The sequence below is a fragment of the Siphateles boraxobius genome, unplaced genomic scaffold (genome assembly GCF_051911475.1).
Source record: "Siphateles boraxobius isolate OS27281-9 unplaced genomic scaffold, OSU_SipBor_1 7, whole genome shotgun sequence".
Classification (NCBI taxonomy): domain Eukaryota; kingdom Metazoa; phylum Chordata; class Actinopteri; order Cypriniformes; family Leuciscidae; genus Siphateles; species Siphateles boraxobius.
This window is the reverse complement of record NW_027509197.1, coordinates 38,062,501-38,079,568: the sequence shown is the minus strand read 5'-3', so window position 1 is coordinate 38,079,568 and position 17,068 is coordinate 38,062,501. Positions and strand designations below refer to the sequence as shown.

At 36.1% G+C, this 17,068-nt stretch overlaps 2 protein-coding genes across 3 annotated transcripts in view; one reads left to right on the top strand and one right to left on the bottom strand.

The window, feature by feature from the left end:
• rbms1b (RNA binding motif, single stranded interacting protein 1b) overlaps positions 1–9,671 on the bottom strand; it is an 82,968-nt gene extending 73,297 nt beyond the window's left edge. Inside the window, exon 1 of one of the 2 annotated variants that reach the window (XM_077216253.1) lies at positions 9,254–9,671. In XM_077216253.1, coding sequence (XP_077072368.1) covers positions 9,254–9,319 — 66 coding nt within the window. In that variant the 5' untranslated portion in view covers positions 9,320–9,671. Of the gene's footprint in view, positions 1–1,750; positions 1,886–9,253 lie in introns of those variants that run through there. The other variant, XM_077216254.1, reaches the window with a different exon arrangement.
• The window catches only part of tanc1b (tetratricopeptide repeat, ankyrin repeat and coiled-coil containing 1b), a 533,291-nt gene that overhangs the window by 418,334 nt on the left and 97,889 nt on the right, over positions 1–17,068 (top strand). The window lies entirely within an intron of this gene.

Genomic DNA, 17,068 nt, shown 5'->3' with positions numbered 1-17,068 from the left:
GCTCCCGGATCATCGGGTCCAATCAGCGCAGGGGGGGGGTGAGATCTGACTGTCAATCACAGGTCGTGCACACGCCACCCTTCACGCACGTTACAATCACATGCACACGCAGTAAGGAAGAGTGATGGCGGAAAACATTCCAATTCCTCGGTTAACCTCAAGACAACACAGGAAAAGAGAACACCTGCTGAAAAGAAAGAAGTAAAGAAAGAAAGCGGCCGTGCCCGTAATAAAACCAGGATCAACATCGGATCGGCATTTGAAAGGTGGAGAAGTTTACGTGATTTAATTGGGTTCAAGCTGGATGTAGAGCTTGCAACATTTCTTCTCGACAGGTAATTGTGCTTTATCAACCAGTTACTTTATTTCTTAGTGTTATGTTAGTAATCCAAGTATGTTTGCCCAAATGTGTTGGTATGGATAGCTAACGTTAGCACTTGTCGGGCAGGTTCGTTAGCTTTGTTTGCACTGAAATCCGTGTGAACGTAAGGTTAGGTGGATTAACATGTCCAGATGAAGGGATAAAGTTCGGCTTTTTGGAAGAATCAATGCTACTCTATCTTTCTTACGAGAGTAAGAACAGTAGTAAAGCTACTTATTGTATGTGCTATCTGACTAGCTCTGTTATATAAGCAATAGAAATATGTACAATGACCATGTCTGCCGCATATACCATACAGCAATAATAGCGTTCCATACAGACGATAGTGTTTATTTATGTTTAATTGGTGGGTAATCCATTTCGTAACAATCTACCATCTGAAGCAGCTAGATCATATTAAAATCATGTCAGTTTGCATGCTTACTGACTTATGATGGATGCTGATGAGACGGGCGCGTTCACTGAAAATCTGGTGCACACGCACTGACGAACACGAACTCGGTGGGAGGGTATTCGTTGATAGTGGGGGAGGGGCATGAGAGTTGTAAAGATTCAAAATTTTGCCTATGTCCACTCAATCTGCCAGACTTGCCGACTGCAGCTTTAACCTTAGTTAGTTACAATTAGACTCTTACTGAAAAGTGTTACCATTTCATATAAATCCAAACAGTCATGCTTAAAGATGGCCATCTTTAAATATATCTAAAAAATGGCAAACGTACTGCTGTTTTCCATATTCCCTTGAAATATCGTGCACAATACGACCAGGAAAAAGTATTAAGAAAGTGAATTAGGTCGATTTCTGTTGACATTGCAAGATAAACAACAGTCCAGAACCAAAGCCAGTTAAGAACTGCTAGTTTATAATGGCCAAGGATGTTTAACAAGATCTAGAGGAGCTTGAAACCCTACAGGAAAGCAGCCCACAAATCAGTCCTAAAGTCTCCCTGCTTGACATGGTACAGCTGTCCGTGCTGAATGTGCAGAGAAAACAAATGAAGAGGAAAGCGCTTGCCTCCCCCACAGCCTATCAGAGCTACAAATCACACTCTAACCTGCCAACATGTGAACACACACATGCATGTGCATAATCCATGCAAACTTACACGTACTCGCACATGCACACGGCCTCTTTCTGTACTGTTACTACTAACGCACATAACACACATGGAGAAGCTTTTGAACTCCAATGCAACTCTAAAAGCGCCACGTTAAAGCGAGCGTGCCCAGATCACATTCTCGATATTCTCCCTGTAATGGAGAAACATCTCAGCCTCTGACTTCCTCCCAGAGAATCTTGTTCTGTCTCGGTCCATTTGCAAAGTAGAAATTAAACGTTGCAATTTCTGCGCTGTTGAAACTACATACCTTCCTGCCTCTGCCGTCTGGCTCGAACCGAGGGCCCCATCTTCTTAACGGGGGCCACATTGTAGTCGTCAACAGCGCCAGCTTCGAGTTCGTCACGGGACTACGAAAGCAGCGTGTTTACATGTGTGTGCGTCTGTCGCACAGGAAGACGCCTCTTTCACACGGATAGTCAATGACAGAACAAGAGAGAGAGAGAGTATGGATGTGTGCAGGACTGGTTGGAATGAAACACAAGCTTACTACTTGCTGAATACTGCACAGTATCCACTGTACACTGCATACTACGTTTTAAAAAATAGTACCATTACAGTTATGCATAATGAAAATGTGCACCTTCAATTCATTCAGGCGTGTTCGAAAATCACGAAATGATTGCTGAACTTTTGGCATGACAACACTATGCTATTGCTTGTATTAATTTTTTTTTTTGTGATGTTTTAGCAAACTGAATAGGGGCAATAGTCTGGAAAAACAAATATATTTTTCATTTCCAGACTTGGAAATGATTTAAATCGAAATCCTTTTCCAAACTGCGTATAGGAATCGTATAGGTGAGCAGGTGGCCAATAAAATGTATAATTAAAATGAAGACAAATAAAATGAAGACAAAATGGCTGGATTTAATAAACACTTAGTATTTACACAGTATTTATTTTACACAGTATTGTGTCTTTCAATGCTTATTTCTAAAGATAATGCTGATAAAGACATTATATAATTGAATGAGACGTGCACAAATTTGCGGAAAACTTATTTTACATAATATTTAATCAAAAAATTGAAAAATGTATTTATTTTCAAGGCTGTTGGGGAAATAACATGGGGAACTAATACTTCAAATTGGTTAAAAACATGATCTCAAATCAAGAATTTGGCAACATTCAAATGAGTGAATATTACTTAGCCTTTGAATAGGTTATTTTCATAAGTAGTCCACTCAAAAAAAAGATGAGAAATTAGCCGACCAGAAGATAATTTGGTGCAAAGCTCAGAATTTATGTGTGTAATTTATTTATCATAACACGGCATGCTGCGACGAGCTTCACGACGGTGGACAGCTTCTCTGATATTAAGGGGACTGATCTAGTTTTGTCCAATTGCACGGCATGTATCCAGTGTAGACATGGATGTTGGACGTGCCTTTACTGTTTGATTTTCCCTAAATTGGAATGGGGCTCTGAGAGAGATTCAGCAAAATTATATCCTAAAATTCATAACTTTAATATAATTTGATTATTTGCATGACACAAAACACCATTTGCATGCACTAACCCACACATGTAATTTTTAAACAATCACAACAGATGAGATATTTCTCCAGAGAATATCTGAAGATGATAATGAAGTATCATTTTTGCATCAAAACCCGAAAATCAAATGCAGCATTAATAATCCCGCCGTCCTGTGAAATATTCATCTGCTCAAAATGAGTGTATGTAAATAACGCATAACAACTGACATCTTCAAAACACACATAATTATGCCAGAATGCCCATTTTGTTGAGTATCCTCACAAGTATAGTCTTAAATTAGTTATATTAAGTCTTAAATGAACGTTAAGGGTTGTGAGAAAATGTGACAGATCTGCGTCATGTCTTAAAGTGACAGAAACCTAATAAACCTGCTGCAGTCTTTCATTAATGTTAATCAAAGAACGAAGTAAAAAGAGAAAATCACTCACTCCTCTTGACTGAATAACTTTTGTAGCTTTAATAAGGATTAGTCTATATATAATTTATGCCGTGAAGACTGATTACTTTATTCAATTTCTGTTTATATCCTACCTGTTAGACCTACCAGAAAATCTAATCAAAAACAACAAAAACAATAACTTTTTTGTGCATTGACAGGGTAAGTACAAATCTGAACCGGTCTGACTGGGCCAATAGAAAAAATAGAGCCCATGTATAATAAAGGCACAGCTAAATGTGACATATTATAAAGGGTTTTTGTGAAGATTATACTGTATTACACAATTATACTGTAATGCTGAATGCCTATAATTAATGGTTAAAATTGAGAAAAAAATTAATTTCATAGCCATCAGTATCAGTATTAGTATCAGTGATAATGGCCTTCATTCATAAAAAAAATGTCATTACAACAAATGTTTATAATACTGTCTTTAAGTTGTTTCTACATTCATTTGGAGAGTAACTGTGAATTTATAAGGCTACAATATAAAAATATCAAAAACTTTTAATCGAGATTAATAGCAGAAAAAATATGTGATTAATTAGTTAGCTACAATTTTTTAATCGATTGACAGCACTAATATTTATATATATACTTATATATTTATATATATACGTATATATATATATATATATATATATATATATATATATATATACGTATATATATATATATATATATATATATATATTAACATTGAACTGCAGTCACACCCGCCGCTTTAGCTTAACCCCATGTTTCTTCATTGTTTCCACATGTAAAAATAGTATATGAACTGTATATCTCATGGTATAAAATAGTCCTGTCCACTGATACAAATATATCTTCCACTTTAGCAGAATCTCTACCAGCTGACAGATTTCGGTATATACGTAACGTTCACACAGTGCCCAGCACTATTAGACAGGCCTCAAATAGCCTTTCCCCCATGCAAAACTATTTTTACCCAATTCGATCTTCACATATTTACTTACACTTTTACTGAATTGCCTGTTTACACAAAGTAACAAAGCAGGTCTATTAATACCAGACGGGTCTGTGTGGGTCTCATTGACCTTGTCAGTTAAGCTGAAGGGCTTTTTGGAGCTCTCCGCCTGTGTTTGTGAGACAGGCCCTTGGCAGAGTGCTTCACCACCATGGTGGTTATTATTGTGAGCTGGTCCCTCATTTTCCTCATGTCAAAAAGTTCCCAGAATGACTATCATAGGAGAACAATTGGAATTCTTTCAGCTCGGCACGCACATAATGAGCTGGTTAATTGTGTACATTCCGCTGCCAGGCAACTGTTCAGACAGTATTGTAAACATTGTATAGGGCTTTTTCAGGCCTTTCACAATGGCTTTGTTTGCAGGCTGTGTGTGTAATGTCCAATGGCAGTTAATGTGCTAAAACCCACCCCTCGATCACAGGCTCATGTTGACACGGCCAGCCCACCTACAAGCCATGGAAATACTTCAGAGCTGGTGGAAAAACTGCCACTTTTGAATTATTATTCATATTATTAATGAGCAGTTATGCGCTGGTGATGATAATGCAACAGCATGTCTCCCTCGACGTGTAAATTTAACATGAATACATTTATTACAGTTTAGTTGCTCCTCATAATTCCTAGTCCATTTCATGCATTCTCAAGAAAATGTGTGGAAGCACATTTTAATGCTGGAGAATCTCACAAAGACATGTTTAACAGCAAAACGCTAAAAAAATAATAGGGAACCACATTAGGCATTTGCAAGATATTTAAGCTTTTTAAACACCATTTGCATTTGTTACATTGTGACATTATTCTCATGATAATTAAGCACAAATTCGCCCATAATTCCCGTTACTGTCTGTAGCACATCTGGATTTTGTATTTCCTCTCATATTTTTGCTAAAAATTGCTGTAAATACAGCTATATTTATTGTTCACAACTCTACAATTTTCTCCTTCTCCTCAATATAACCTTTTGCCCATTCTGTTACACTTTCCGGATTATATTTCCATTTTTGCACACGCTGTTCAAGGAACTATACTGACATTTGTACCTCATTGCCAATTTGCACAGTTCAATGACTGCATTTTATATAGGCCTAATCAAAAAATGGCTGTAATACAAATGCTTTACAGTATTGGATTTAGCATGTGATTGAAAATAATATCATAATGCAAAAAACTTAATGGTCCTAAATATAAGTGTGAAATATGATGGGAACATGCTTTAGATAGGTTTTGTGAGATTGACCCTTCAATTACACAGCTAATCACAATCAAATGCGCTCACATGCTATAATTGGTTTGTTGTCTTAGCTGTATGTTAGTCTAGAGCAGAGCGCCATACAAATATGTTCTACCTTTCCGCCTTTCAAATGAAGACAAAAGCTGCTGGCTTCCAGCCTTGAAAGAAATCAAGTTGCTGTAATAAAAAAAAAAGGTCATTGATTCCTCCCTTCCCTGTCAAGGCTTATCTTACAAAAGCATCTCAACTTCCAAGCTCCTACAAGGGCATGTGTGCAAAAATAGCAAAACAGCCAACAAAACAAACGCTGGATATTTTCTGAACACAGAATGAAAATCTAATTACAAAAAATAAGAGATGGAGGAGGATGAATGGTATGGACTAAAAATGTGGTCTATTTCTTCAGGCCACTTCAGTTTATGGAGCGTTAATGGACTCTATCCTGTATAAGTACGGCAGTATTTGAGTTGTATATACTGTCGGCCCCCACATAAAGTCAACATACTATACAAGCATCCTAGCATCTAGCCAAATTGATCCTGTTTACTTTCCCATCTTAATGGTCTTATTGTGCATGATTCTGAAGTGCATATTAGTCAATAAAATCTCTTTTGTCTTTGCAATTTATATAAAAATCTGCATGCATCTGAATCAACTTTCATGTTTGGATCACATCATAATCAATGACTCGCCATCACGCCTCAAACCACCTGAATACATCCACTTTTTACAATCCAATCAATCCCGATAGATAAAATCAAGTCCGGTTTCCCTCATAAATACATCAGATTGACTGATAAGAGTGAAATATGAGGCCTTGCTGGAGACAAGTGCATGAAAGCTCAGATACTAACCGGACTCGGTCAGCAGACATCAATATTAACAAGGCAAACCAGTCAGGTCAAACAGTGACCACTGCATTAACTGTGAGTTTTTTTTTTGCAATGCTTTGATTGACAGAATGGTTGGTAGTTAAGATTTATGTTTCCTCTATGTCATAAATCAATGCTTTCATAAAGCTTTGTGCAATGTGACATGTTTTTAGAAGGAACTGGAACTTAGATAAATGAAACCTGATTACCATATCTAGGGCTGCAACTAACGATTATTTTGATAATCGATTAATCGGACGATTATTTTTTCGATTAATCGATTAATCGGATAGAAACTAAATTAGATTTTTTTTTATTATAACTAAATAAAACCGTAAATCAGGGTATTTATGTGTAAAAGTGTACTTTAAAAAGTGCAAAAGCCACACATTGAGTTTTACTAATATCAATATTTGCATTGTTTTTAATGATAATTGCTGATGGCAAGTTGACAAACATGATTATTGTTAAAAAAATGATATCCAACATATTATGTTTTAACACAATTTTTGTTAAAACAAATTTACACAGACATGTTGTTCAGATGTGAATATCTGAACTAAAAACAAACTAAAAACATCTAAAATATATAATTCATTTAATTTTTATTTAAAATTAATTATATATAAGGAATATAAGGATAAAGAATATAATATATATTATATATAATATATAAAAGAATATAATATAAGGATAAATTGATTAAATAAATATAGAAAGACTGAAAACAATTGTGTGAATGTAGAGCCGCAGTAGATCGCGTTTGAAAAACAATTAAAACTTAGTCGACAAATGCTATAAAAAGAGAACGGAATGGAGGTAACGTTACCCAGCAAGCTAACAGGCTTGAGTAAAGGACAGGAGAAATTATGCATTAGTGCACAAGCATTCGCTGAAAACCACTGAGTACAGTGACTAAAAAACAATATTTTACTGCTGCTGTTATTAACTGCCTTTGTATTTAATGCTTCACTTTGTAAACACCGTTTTAATTTAACCTATTTCTGCGGTAGCGCTATTTTAATCCATCACTTACGTTGCGAGCGAACTGATTGGACAACCTGATGCTCGAGACAAAATACAGACATCCCGGAAGTCCCGGGAGTCTCCCGCATATTGATTGCGGCCCTATGATTGCGGCTCCCTGATGCCCGCGAATTAGTTCAAACTCCCGCGCATGCGAGACAGAAGAGACTGCTCCAAACCGTGTAGCGCGCGCGCTCGGCAGAGCGCCTGAGGGAGAGAGACCTTGCGTGTGTGTGCGTACCAGTAAACGCCCCCCGTGACGTAAGCAGACCAACTAATCGATAATGACATTCGTTGACAACGATTTTCATAATCGATTATAATCGATTTTATCGATTAGTTGTTGCAGCCCTAACCATATCCATAGTCAGGCAGCATAGATACACTCCACCCAGTATTGATCAGCTGTGATGTCTGATAAACAGCAGTATTTATTACTGGTCGATCAATATCATTTGAATTTCAGATGCTGATATTTAAAGTGGAGGGTGCATGCATGAGAATAAAAACACTTTATTTCAGACAATATTTACTCAAAAATTGACTCAAGTAAAAAAAAACAAAAAAACATCAACAATCTGGGAATGGTTATCGGCTGATACCAAACACTATCAAAATAACAAAATGTTCAGTTGCCTGCACTTTTATTATAACTATTAATAGAGCATATTGCACAATTCAAAAGAATATCAGTGACAGATGAACAAGACTGATCAATCAGCTATTATTTCACCATCTAAAAGATTATCTGACAATGACCACTTGGATGAAGTAGCCGAAGAACTTAAAAAGTTTTCATTTCTAACAAGTCTTGTCAATGGATAAAAAAAATATTTTTATTTGGGAGAGAGATATAGGCTATTGAATACGTTTTGGTTTAAATAAGTATTATATTGTGTAATATTAATTAAATATATTTGATATTAATTAAACATTTTAATATAATAGTTTATGCCATTAGGTATGATTATTCTGAATTAGGCTATCAGCTATCTATAATATAACCATGCAACCAGCCTACTCTAGAAATCTGAATCAGCCACTGGAAACAGACCTTTTCAGTATAAAAATAAATAAATAAGTGAGAATATCATTTTTATACAGTTTAAAATTCAATTTTGATTTTTGTAATTGTGTAATATATGTCGGTTACCCATATCGCCCATATGAAACACCATATCAGTCGACCACATAATGATGACTGTGTATAAACAAACAACACATTCAGTCTTTTTACAATTAAACTATGATTATATGTGTCCTACAAAACACAACAATAATACTTAAGGGGATAAACTAGCATGATACATGAGCAAGTTCACAAGAGAGTCGATCACAACAACACTAGTGCTGAAGTTCAGACTTCAGCCAGCGCGCGATGTCACGTCACAGGAATTCACTGGCAGAGAGAGCGAACAAAACATTTAATAACGCCAAAAAACGACGACCACAAAGAGTTTAAACCAGCGCTGTATACACAACAGCAACGATTACGTTATATCTGAAGTTGACAGGTCATATCTGATAAAAACACGATTTAAAATGTCCGCCCGAAAAATCACCTCAAGTACGCAACAAAACTTACTACAGCGTCACTCGATCCATAACGCACAATATCCAATAAAACACGATACACACCAGTCACATCAACAAAATCGATATCAAACAAGAGGTAAAACTGATTTTCGTACCTTGGCTTGGAGGTAGGGGTAATAGTAGGTATATTGGGGGTACATCTGCCTCCACACCTTGCCCATGAAGATTAGCGGTAAATAAAAACGTGGATGTCACTACTGTCAGACCTGAAACCTGGAGAAAATCAACACCGGTTCTGTTCTCGACGTCCGAAAGCGGAGACTGAGGAGGATAATGTGGGCGGTGGAGCTGCAGTGGAGCAAAACACAGCAAAACAGCCTCCCTTCGGTGCACTCAAACTCTGCTGAAAAGTCTGCAACACAGACTAACACCAACCAAACGCTGCACATTTAAAGCACCAGAGTAAGAATGTTTCATATTCTGTGATAAATGTTTTTAATCTTGCAGAATGGCAAAAAATAGATTCACAAATTTTCTAATGTCTTCTGTGCTTAACTTAAAGCTGCAGTCTGTAGTTTTTCCTATTTGTCGCCATCTCTGTTCGAAATCTGCAATTGCCGTTATTCGCGGAATTATCAACTTTACGTGTTTTGTGCCTCAGCACGGCATTGCGCGGATGAACACTATGTTTTGAGGCGAATTTGCGGTCGCTGTCAGTCGCTGCGCGGTGTGGATACTGGCATTCAAAATCACAGATTGCACTTTTTGGAAGTTTGACCAACATAAGAATTTTCACTGGAAAATGTCATCTGAACAACAAGTAAGTAACATCCACTTTGGTTCTGACCAACTAAGGGGAAAAAAAACATTGCAGTAAATCACGCTGATTAAATCTAACGATTTCTTATATCACGTCTAACCGTGCAAATTATACTTTGTTCTCAAATTGTTAATGTTAACAACATCAGCATTGCGTGACTACATTTAATGCCCTTCCGATATTATCCTTGTTTTCGCATAGGCCGGTTGCAGTCTCTTTTTTTCTGTAGCCACTCTGAAGACCAAAGTCTTTTGCATTTTACAACGGGTGAGTCTCCAATTATCACTGGTGATTGTCGTTTGAACCTTTCTGGATTCGCCATTAAATTGATCAGTTTATTTATATCAAGTGCTGTTAGAAAAGGCTATAAATCTCCACCTCCAACATCCTCACACTCATAGCCTACTAGCCGAGACTCTTCTTTATGTGTACAGATGTGACGTAATGACGCAAATACATGCTCGAATTTCCCGCGGAAATCCACCAGTACCACTCGAATTAAAAACATTATTACAAGCTTACCGTTTTGAATCGAGCTAAGGCAAGCAGATAGTTTTAAACACTGGCTGGTTATGTACTTGCTCAATTTATTTTGGATAAGTTTTAACCCAAAATAGTTATAGGCTATATATATATATATATATATATATATATGACAAATTTGAACCAGTTCAACGTCGTGGCCTCCTCATGTTATGAGGCAAATATTGGATACCGGGGTAAGTTGTGAGTCTTTACAATTTCTGAGGGTGGGTTTATTTTCAGTTTCAATTGTTCAATCGTTTTCAGTTTCTGTATTGACACAAATCTCAAAGTCTTAGTCACCATGAAATCAAAATTGACAATTCTTGCTTTTTAAAGAATATTTCAACATTTATTATAAATGATTTAGGCTTATCCATCCGTGCACATCATTGTATAAAAATATATATATATAATTAATGTGCCCTTGTAATCTTTAATCAAAATAACTTCCTCCCTCCCACTGGCGTGAGGGCGGGGCAACCTGTCACTTACACGAGATGACCAAAGCAAACCATAACCACCCAACCATCCAATCAATTCCCCATGGACAAAATCAAGTCCCGCCCTACATTTTTTTTTTTTTTGAGAAGCCATTTCCCATGATATATGGAAGAATAAACTGTTGCAACTTCCTTTTCATGCTGATTTTGACTACAAAAAAAGAGAATATTTTCACTTATTGAGCAGGAAGAACAAGATACAAGATTGCAGGATAAGTGAAATAGTCTATTATAGGCTTTGCAGGGCAATTTAAACAGTAAAAATTTTTTGAAACAACCTAAACTATTCCTGAAACCGGAAAAATTGGTCATAATAAGGCTTATAAATAAAATCAAACCACATAGCAAGACCTGAATGTGAATTTTCAGTGAATTGTGAAGGACCACACCACTGTGTAATTTTTGATTCGACTTTTTGAATGGGAGCTGGAAGCTGAACGTCATTCTCCATCCAGAGCATCTGCAATGGTAAGGCTTCCATTTCAAACCTATTCTTATCCAAATCTTTATGAAATTACTATTAATTATCATTAAATCATGATTTTATCAAGATTAACACAATTTTACAAACATGATTGCTTGATTCGGAATGCCAGTGATTCTACAAGAGATATAATAATCTATGCAATCAGGGTTAAATGCTGCTTTAGCAACATTTTGCAGGCCTCTAGTTTGGAGTCCAGCCAGAAGCTCATGTGAGTGACGCTTCCTGTTGAGCTTCAGGAGACAGGAAACATCATGCATGTCTAAGCGCCCCGTGAAGAAGGGTTGGACCAAAGCCTTCTGTAAAAAGCCAAAGCCTTGAGCGACTGAGTGCATGATCTTAATCCCCTTAAATCTAGACGGCAGAGAGAAAGAGAAGAGAGGGGAAACGATTACTAAAGTCATATAATTAGGCGCATTATATACCTGAAATTGAATGTTTTAGCAAATAGCTGTCCCTTTCCAAGTTTACATTGCCTTGCTATTAGTCTCAGACGGCACTCCCACAAATCTGTCTGATGCGTATTTGCACAAACAAACTGACCTTATTTTATTAACTTTGGTGCAAACTTTTATTATACTTATTTGATATGCATTAAACCTGCTCAGAACAGCTCCTCATCTGTAATCACAGAACGAGACGCAATGTCATCCTGTGTAATGCGTGGGAAGGGCCTCTTCAGGTCACCTCGTGTTTTTTGTGCCTGTCCTGCCCAATTCATTACCCGCTGTTCCTCTGCCCTGGTACCAACTTCCAGATGGAGCTGCATGACACACTCATTTATCACAGAAAAAACACTCATTCCTGGGGTTAAGACAAAACACACACAGACTATACACTCATTTATTGCAGTGATTCAACAATAAATTGTTTGTCATTTCTGAGTTATACTGGATATCTAATGAGAACAAATGCACGTTTTTTTTAAATGTTAAATTGATTTGATTGTGCAAATGTCCTGTTGGTCAAGCCAAAAGTCAGTTCACTCAGCATTTTTTCAATCAAGTGAGCACGGCTCTATCTCCTATGGTATTATAAACTGTTTCCTAAACTCAAATTACACAAACCTGTATTTTTTTCCAGCTAATATGTAGGTTTTTAAATTGTAAGGGGAAGATTTCCCTATTCATATGAGTGGACTGTCCTTGTCTATACTGACTATATACTAATATAATATTTGGCCCAGCGCTTGTTCCATGTGTTTGGTGTAAAAAACTGTTCAGGTGCATAGAGTTTAAATGCAGTTTTATTTTTATTTAAAGTAACAATCACAAAAAAAATTCTTATCAATTACATGAAATGCATAGGAAAAGGCAAGAGGAAACACAAAAATTTACCAAATAAAGTGCACAACAAACACAGACAATCAGTCTATTCTAGACACCCGAAAACAATCAGGATACAAAGACATCATGTCCTAAATAGGATTTTACATTAACATAACCAACATAATAATAACAAGACACTATTATTTTAAATCAATTGCACACACACACAAAAAAATCGATTTTCCTTTTTAGCCATGTTCAGTTATAGCCTATTAATAATTTTGCTTACTCAGACCTGTGTAGTTTGTGGTAAAATTAATAAATTGCACTGTAGGATTTTTTTTGCTGATATCTTATATGATTTTGTTGCTTTCTTTGGTTCACCACATGTTGTCAAATGAGTGCAGAAGTGAAATCAGTTGAGAGTCGCTGAGCTAAATGAATAAATACACATATAAATGTAAGTTTAAATATATATATTTTTGTTAAAAGGTTACTTGTAACTCAGACTCAGTTCTCTGTTATTTCTAATAATGACTTAAGAAAAAACAAAATAGACCCATATAAGATAACTTTTTGCATACAGCAAGAGTATAGACCTCAAATAAATATGGATAACATAACACAATGTAATGGTTCTGTTAGTTTGTATGTTGACCTAGTTTCCTAGTGTATGCCAGTTAATCACTAATTAAGTTCACTTGTTGTTCATTTAGTTTCCTCGTTAACCCCTGTGTATTTAATTTCTGAGTTTTGTCTGTTCTTTGTGTCGTCTATGTTAACGTGGTTGTGTTATTTTGCTTATTCCTGCAATCTCCTGCCGCTGTGTATTTTCGTGTTGGATTTAAAGTCCCCTTGTAGTCAATAATTTTATCCCGTTTTTGTTGTTTACACGGGGACCATGAGGACCATTTTCAAAAACTTTCACTTTGAAACCCGTTTTCAGGCATCCAAAACGCTGTTGTCATGTAAACGAATGACCAAAACGCATAAAAAGTTTAACGTTTTTAGTTGAAAACGGTGTCGTGTAAACAGCACCTCAAAATAGCTTGGATATAACTTGACACCCTTGCCTCATTTAGTATACGCGGTTCTATGAATATGCAAATTAGCCCCGCCTCCACTCACTCACAGAAGCTCAGAGATCCACTCGTTGACGATCACACGTTGATCTGATTGGTTACAAGGTAGTTTGTGACGTCAGAAACACCAGCGATTTCAAACCGTGTTTTTGAGATTGTCTTTGGTTCACTGCAGTTTTAAGGAGAAAATACTCAGCAATGCTGTTGACTTTTTTGCACGTGGTTTGTCTTAAGTAAGGGATAATGTACATCCAGCTGGTTGTTATCTGGGAAGAAACCCTCGACAGGGTGATGAGATCTTGCATTAGCCTGAAAGGGGCTTATTCTAAGATGACAGCCGGCTGGATGTACATTATTACACGGCTAATTGCCACATAAGTAAATAATTAGACACAAAATATTGATCTGAGTTGAAATATTTTATTAGGTCTTTAAACGCAAAGCTTCCATGTAGAGAGCAGATGCTAGAACTGCAAGTTCAAACTAGACGGATATTTAAAAGATACGGTATATACAGTCATATCACTTATTACACAGCATTTCGCCACAAATAATTATGGAAATAAGAGATATTGATTTCAGATTAAACTGTTTTAACTGTATCTTATAATCCAACAGTGTACAAAACAAGTCATAAAATGGCAGTTTCCATGAAACAAGAGAGAGCGAGTCCATGTTACCGGATGGCATAATTAAATAACTGTACACAAAATAGTGACAGTTTTCGTTTGATTCCTCGTCTTTGTGTGCATCATTACAGCCACCGTTTGTGACACTAAAGGGACATTGTAAAAAAACATTTACACAACACCGTTAAAAAAAAAAGAAAAAAAAAGAAAGCATTTGGGAGTAAATGCATGAACATATTAAGTGTCAAGGTTCACATGAAGTAACGGCTCAGTGAACGCATGTGTTTCTGAGGACGTTCATTCTGCTGACTAGTGCTTTGTGTTGTCATGGCATTTTGCAGAGCTCTCATTCTCTAGCTTGTTTTTTCTCTTGTCCATCGGCTCTGTGACCTTTTTGATGGTGCAGGCTCATTGGTAAGCCCGCTCCATAGGCCACACCCCCCAGGAAGTTTAGAAAACAGCAGCAACATTTTAGAACAATGTCAGTGCATAGCTAATTTAAGAATCTGTGACTCAGTTTGATTCATGTGACAGGAAAATGACCATTGGAAAAATCTCAGAAGAAAGCACTGACTGCTTGGGATTCACTTTTATTGTGATTGTAAAAAAAAAAGTCTTTATTATTATTAATATTATAATCAGGGTTCAAAATTCAAATAAAAATTACTTAAAATTAATTTTTATTGATATACTGTTTAGCATTCAAGACTGGCGTGCCATGAGCTCTGAGTTTGGACAATGAGGATATTTTCTTAGCCATAAACCATAATTTTGTTTAAAAAAACAATCTATTTCTGGAGTGCAATCCAACAAAAAGATAAGTTACACTCCCATGAATCATTGTGAATGGGATGATTGAGTCTCCCAACACTGTTAAACTACTGAATATTTTGCAATAACATATATTGGTTTTATACTCTTAATTATTGACAGTAAATCAGTCGTTTTATTTTGTTGGATTGTCACTCACAATGTTTCATTGGATTGCACTTTCTCTCATAATATCTTTTATCTTAGGTCTATTTTAAAAACAATTTTCACATACTTTTTTTTTTCGTCAAATCAAAGTTGTTATTTAGCTCAGAGCTGATTGGTTTGGTTTAAGACTTTTTAAAACTCTTTATTGATGATTTTTAATCCCTAAGAGGAAAATAAACGGGGAAAAATGCTTTAAAAAAGTACCACAGACAGCAACATCAGTATCAGTATTGCATCAGTATTGCATCAGTATTTTCCCTGTTCTGTTACACTTTTTATCAGGGAATTTTTAAAACGGTAATTTCCAGGCTGGGAAAACTCGTGGAAATTGATTAAATCTTCATCATTTTGGATATGAATTTCTATGATGATGATAATGATAATGCACATCTCAAAAATAGTTTTATCGATTGAAATTGCTCTTTTTTTAAGTGCAGTCACATTTTACAGACTCACAAAATCACATTTAAAAATCATTTTCCAGTAATCACAAACTACTGGAATAACATTTCTGTGGTCTGGGGTTTAGTTTGGACATGTTGGCACCGAATAGTTTAGAAATGACACAAAGAAGTGAAACTTCTGAGCAATATGATGCCAGTTGAGTCATCACCAAAAATAGAGCATAAGATCCAAGCCAAATGACTAAGTTCCTTAAATGATATTTTATCTAGGTGTACAACTTTGTTATTTTTTCCTGACAGCAGAGATCAGATTATTGCAGACTTGTAAACATATTAAACTTTAAATAACTGACCACCATGATGCTGTGGGTGGTTAATATGTGGTTTGAAAACCGTTCTCAGTGGTTTCTAGTGTGTTTCTATATGGTTGCCAAACCTGAAACATTAACATATGACTGCCCGAATTCACACGTCAATGTCTATTCTGTGTCGAGAAAAGCTAGATGCTGTTAGGCTATTCCTAAACAGCAGGAGAACTAGTGAACATTCTCTCGGCTCATCCTGTGGCTTCGTGAAATGTGATCTTCGAGTGTTCGCTCTGCATTCCTGAGCAAGATTCCTCATTACGTCTCCCTCCCGTGGGACGCCCGGCTCTCAGCCGTGCCCTTTGTCTGATCCCAGACCTACAGCAGTCTGTTTATTCTGCGCTCTCTGAGACATGTTGAGGGGAAACAACCGATGTGACAAAGATTTACCAGCACAGGCATGTCAGCGTTTCATTCTGCATCACTCTGACTGTGTCCATGAAGAGGGAACAAGATGAACACAGAGACCCTTTATTTTCTGAATGCATTAATTGCTGCTTTCTTTGTTACTCTGCATTTTTCAATGGCCGATGCTAACAGCTACAGACATAACTAGATTATATAGATACTGATACAAAACAAATTTGTTCAAAATTTACAAAGTACTTTTTTTTAACTCAAAATGTACTAATTTTGTATATCCATTAAACGAAGATGGCTGATATATCTGGCGGAACAATATATTGACCAATATTATGTCACTACATATTTTAGTTTTAATTTAGTTTTAGTTTTTTTAGTAAACTAATGTTCATTATCACAATCACTATTTGCACATTTAGTCATATCTTTAGGTTATTTTTCATATTATTTGTTTATTTAATATAACTTTTTATCTGAATTTGGTAATTGCTGCTTTCGTAGTTGTTCTTAGTTTTTATTTAATTTTATTTATTTTTAAATATTTTGCATTAT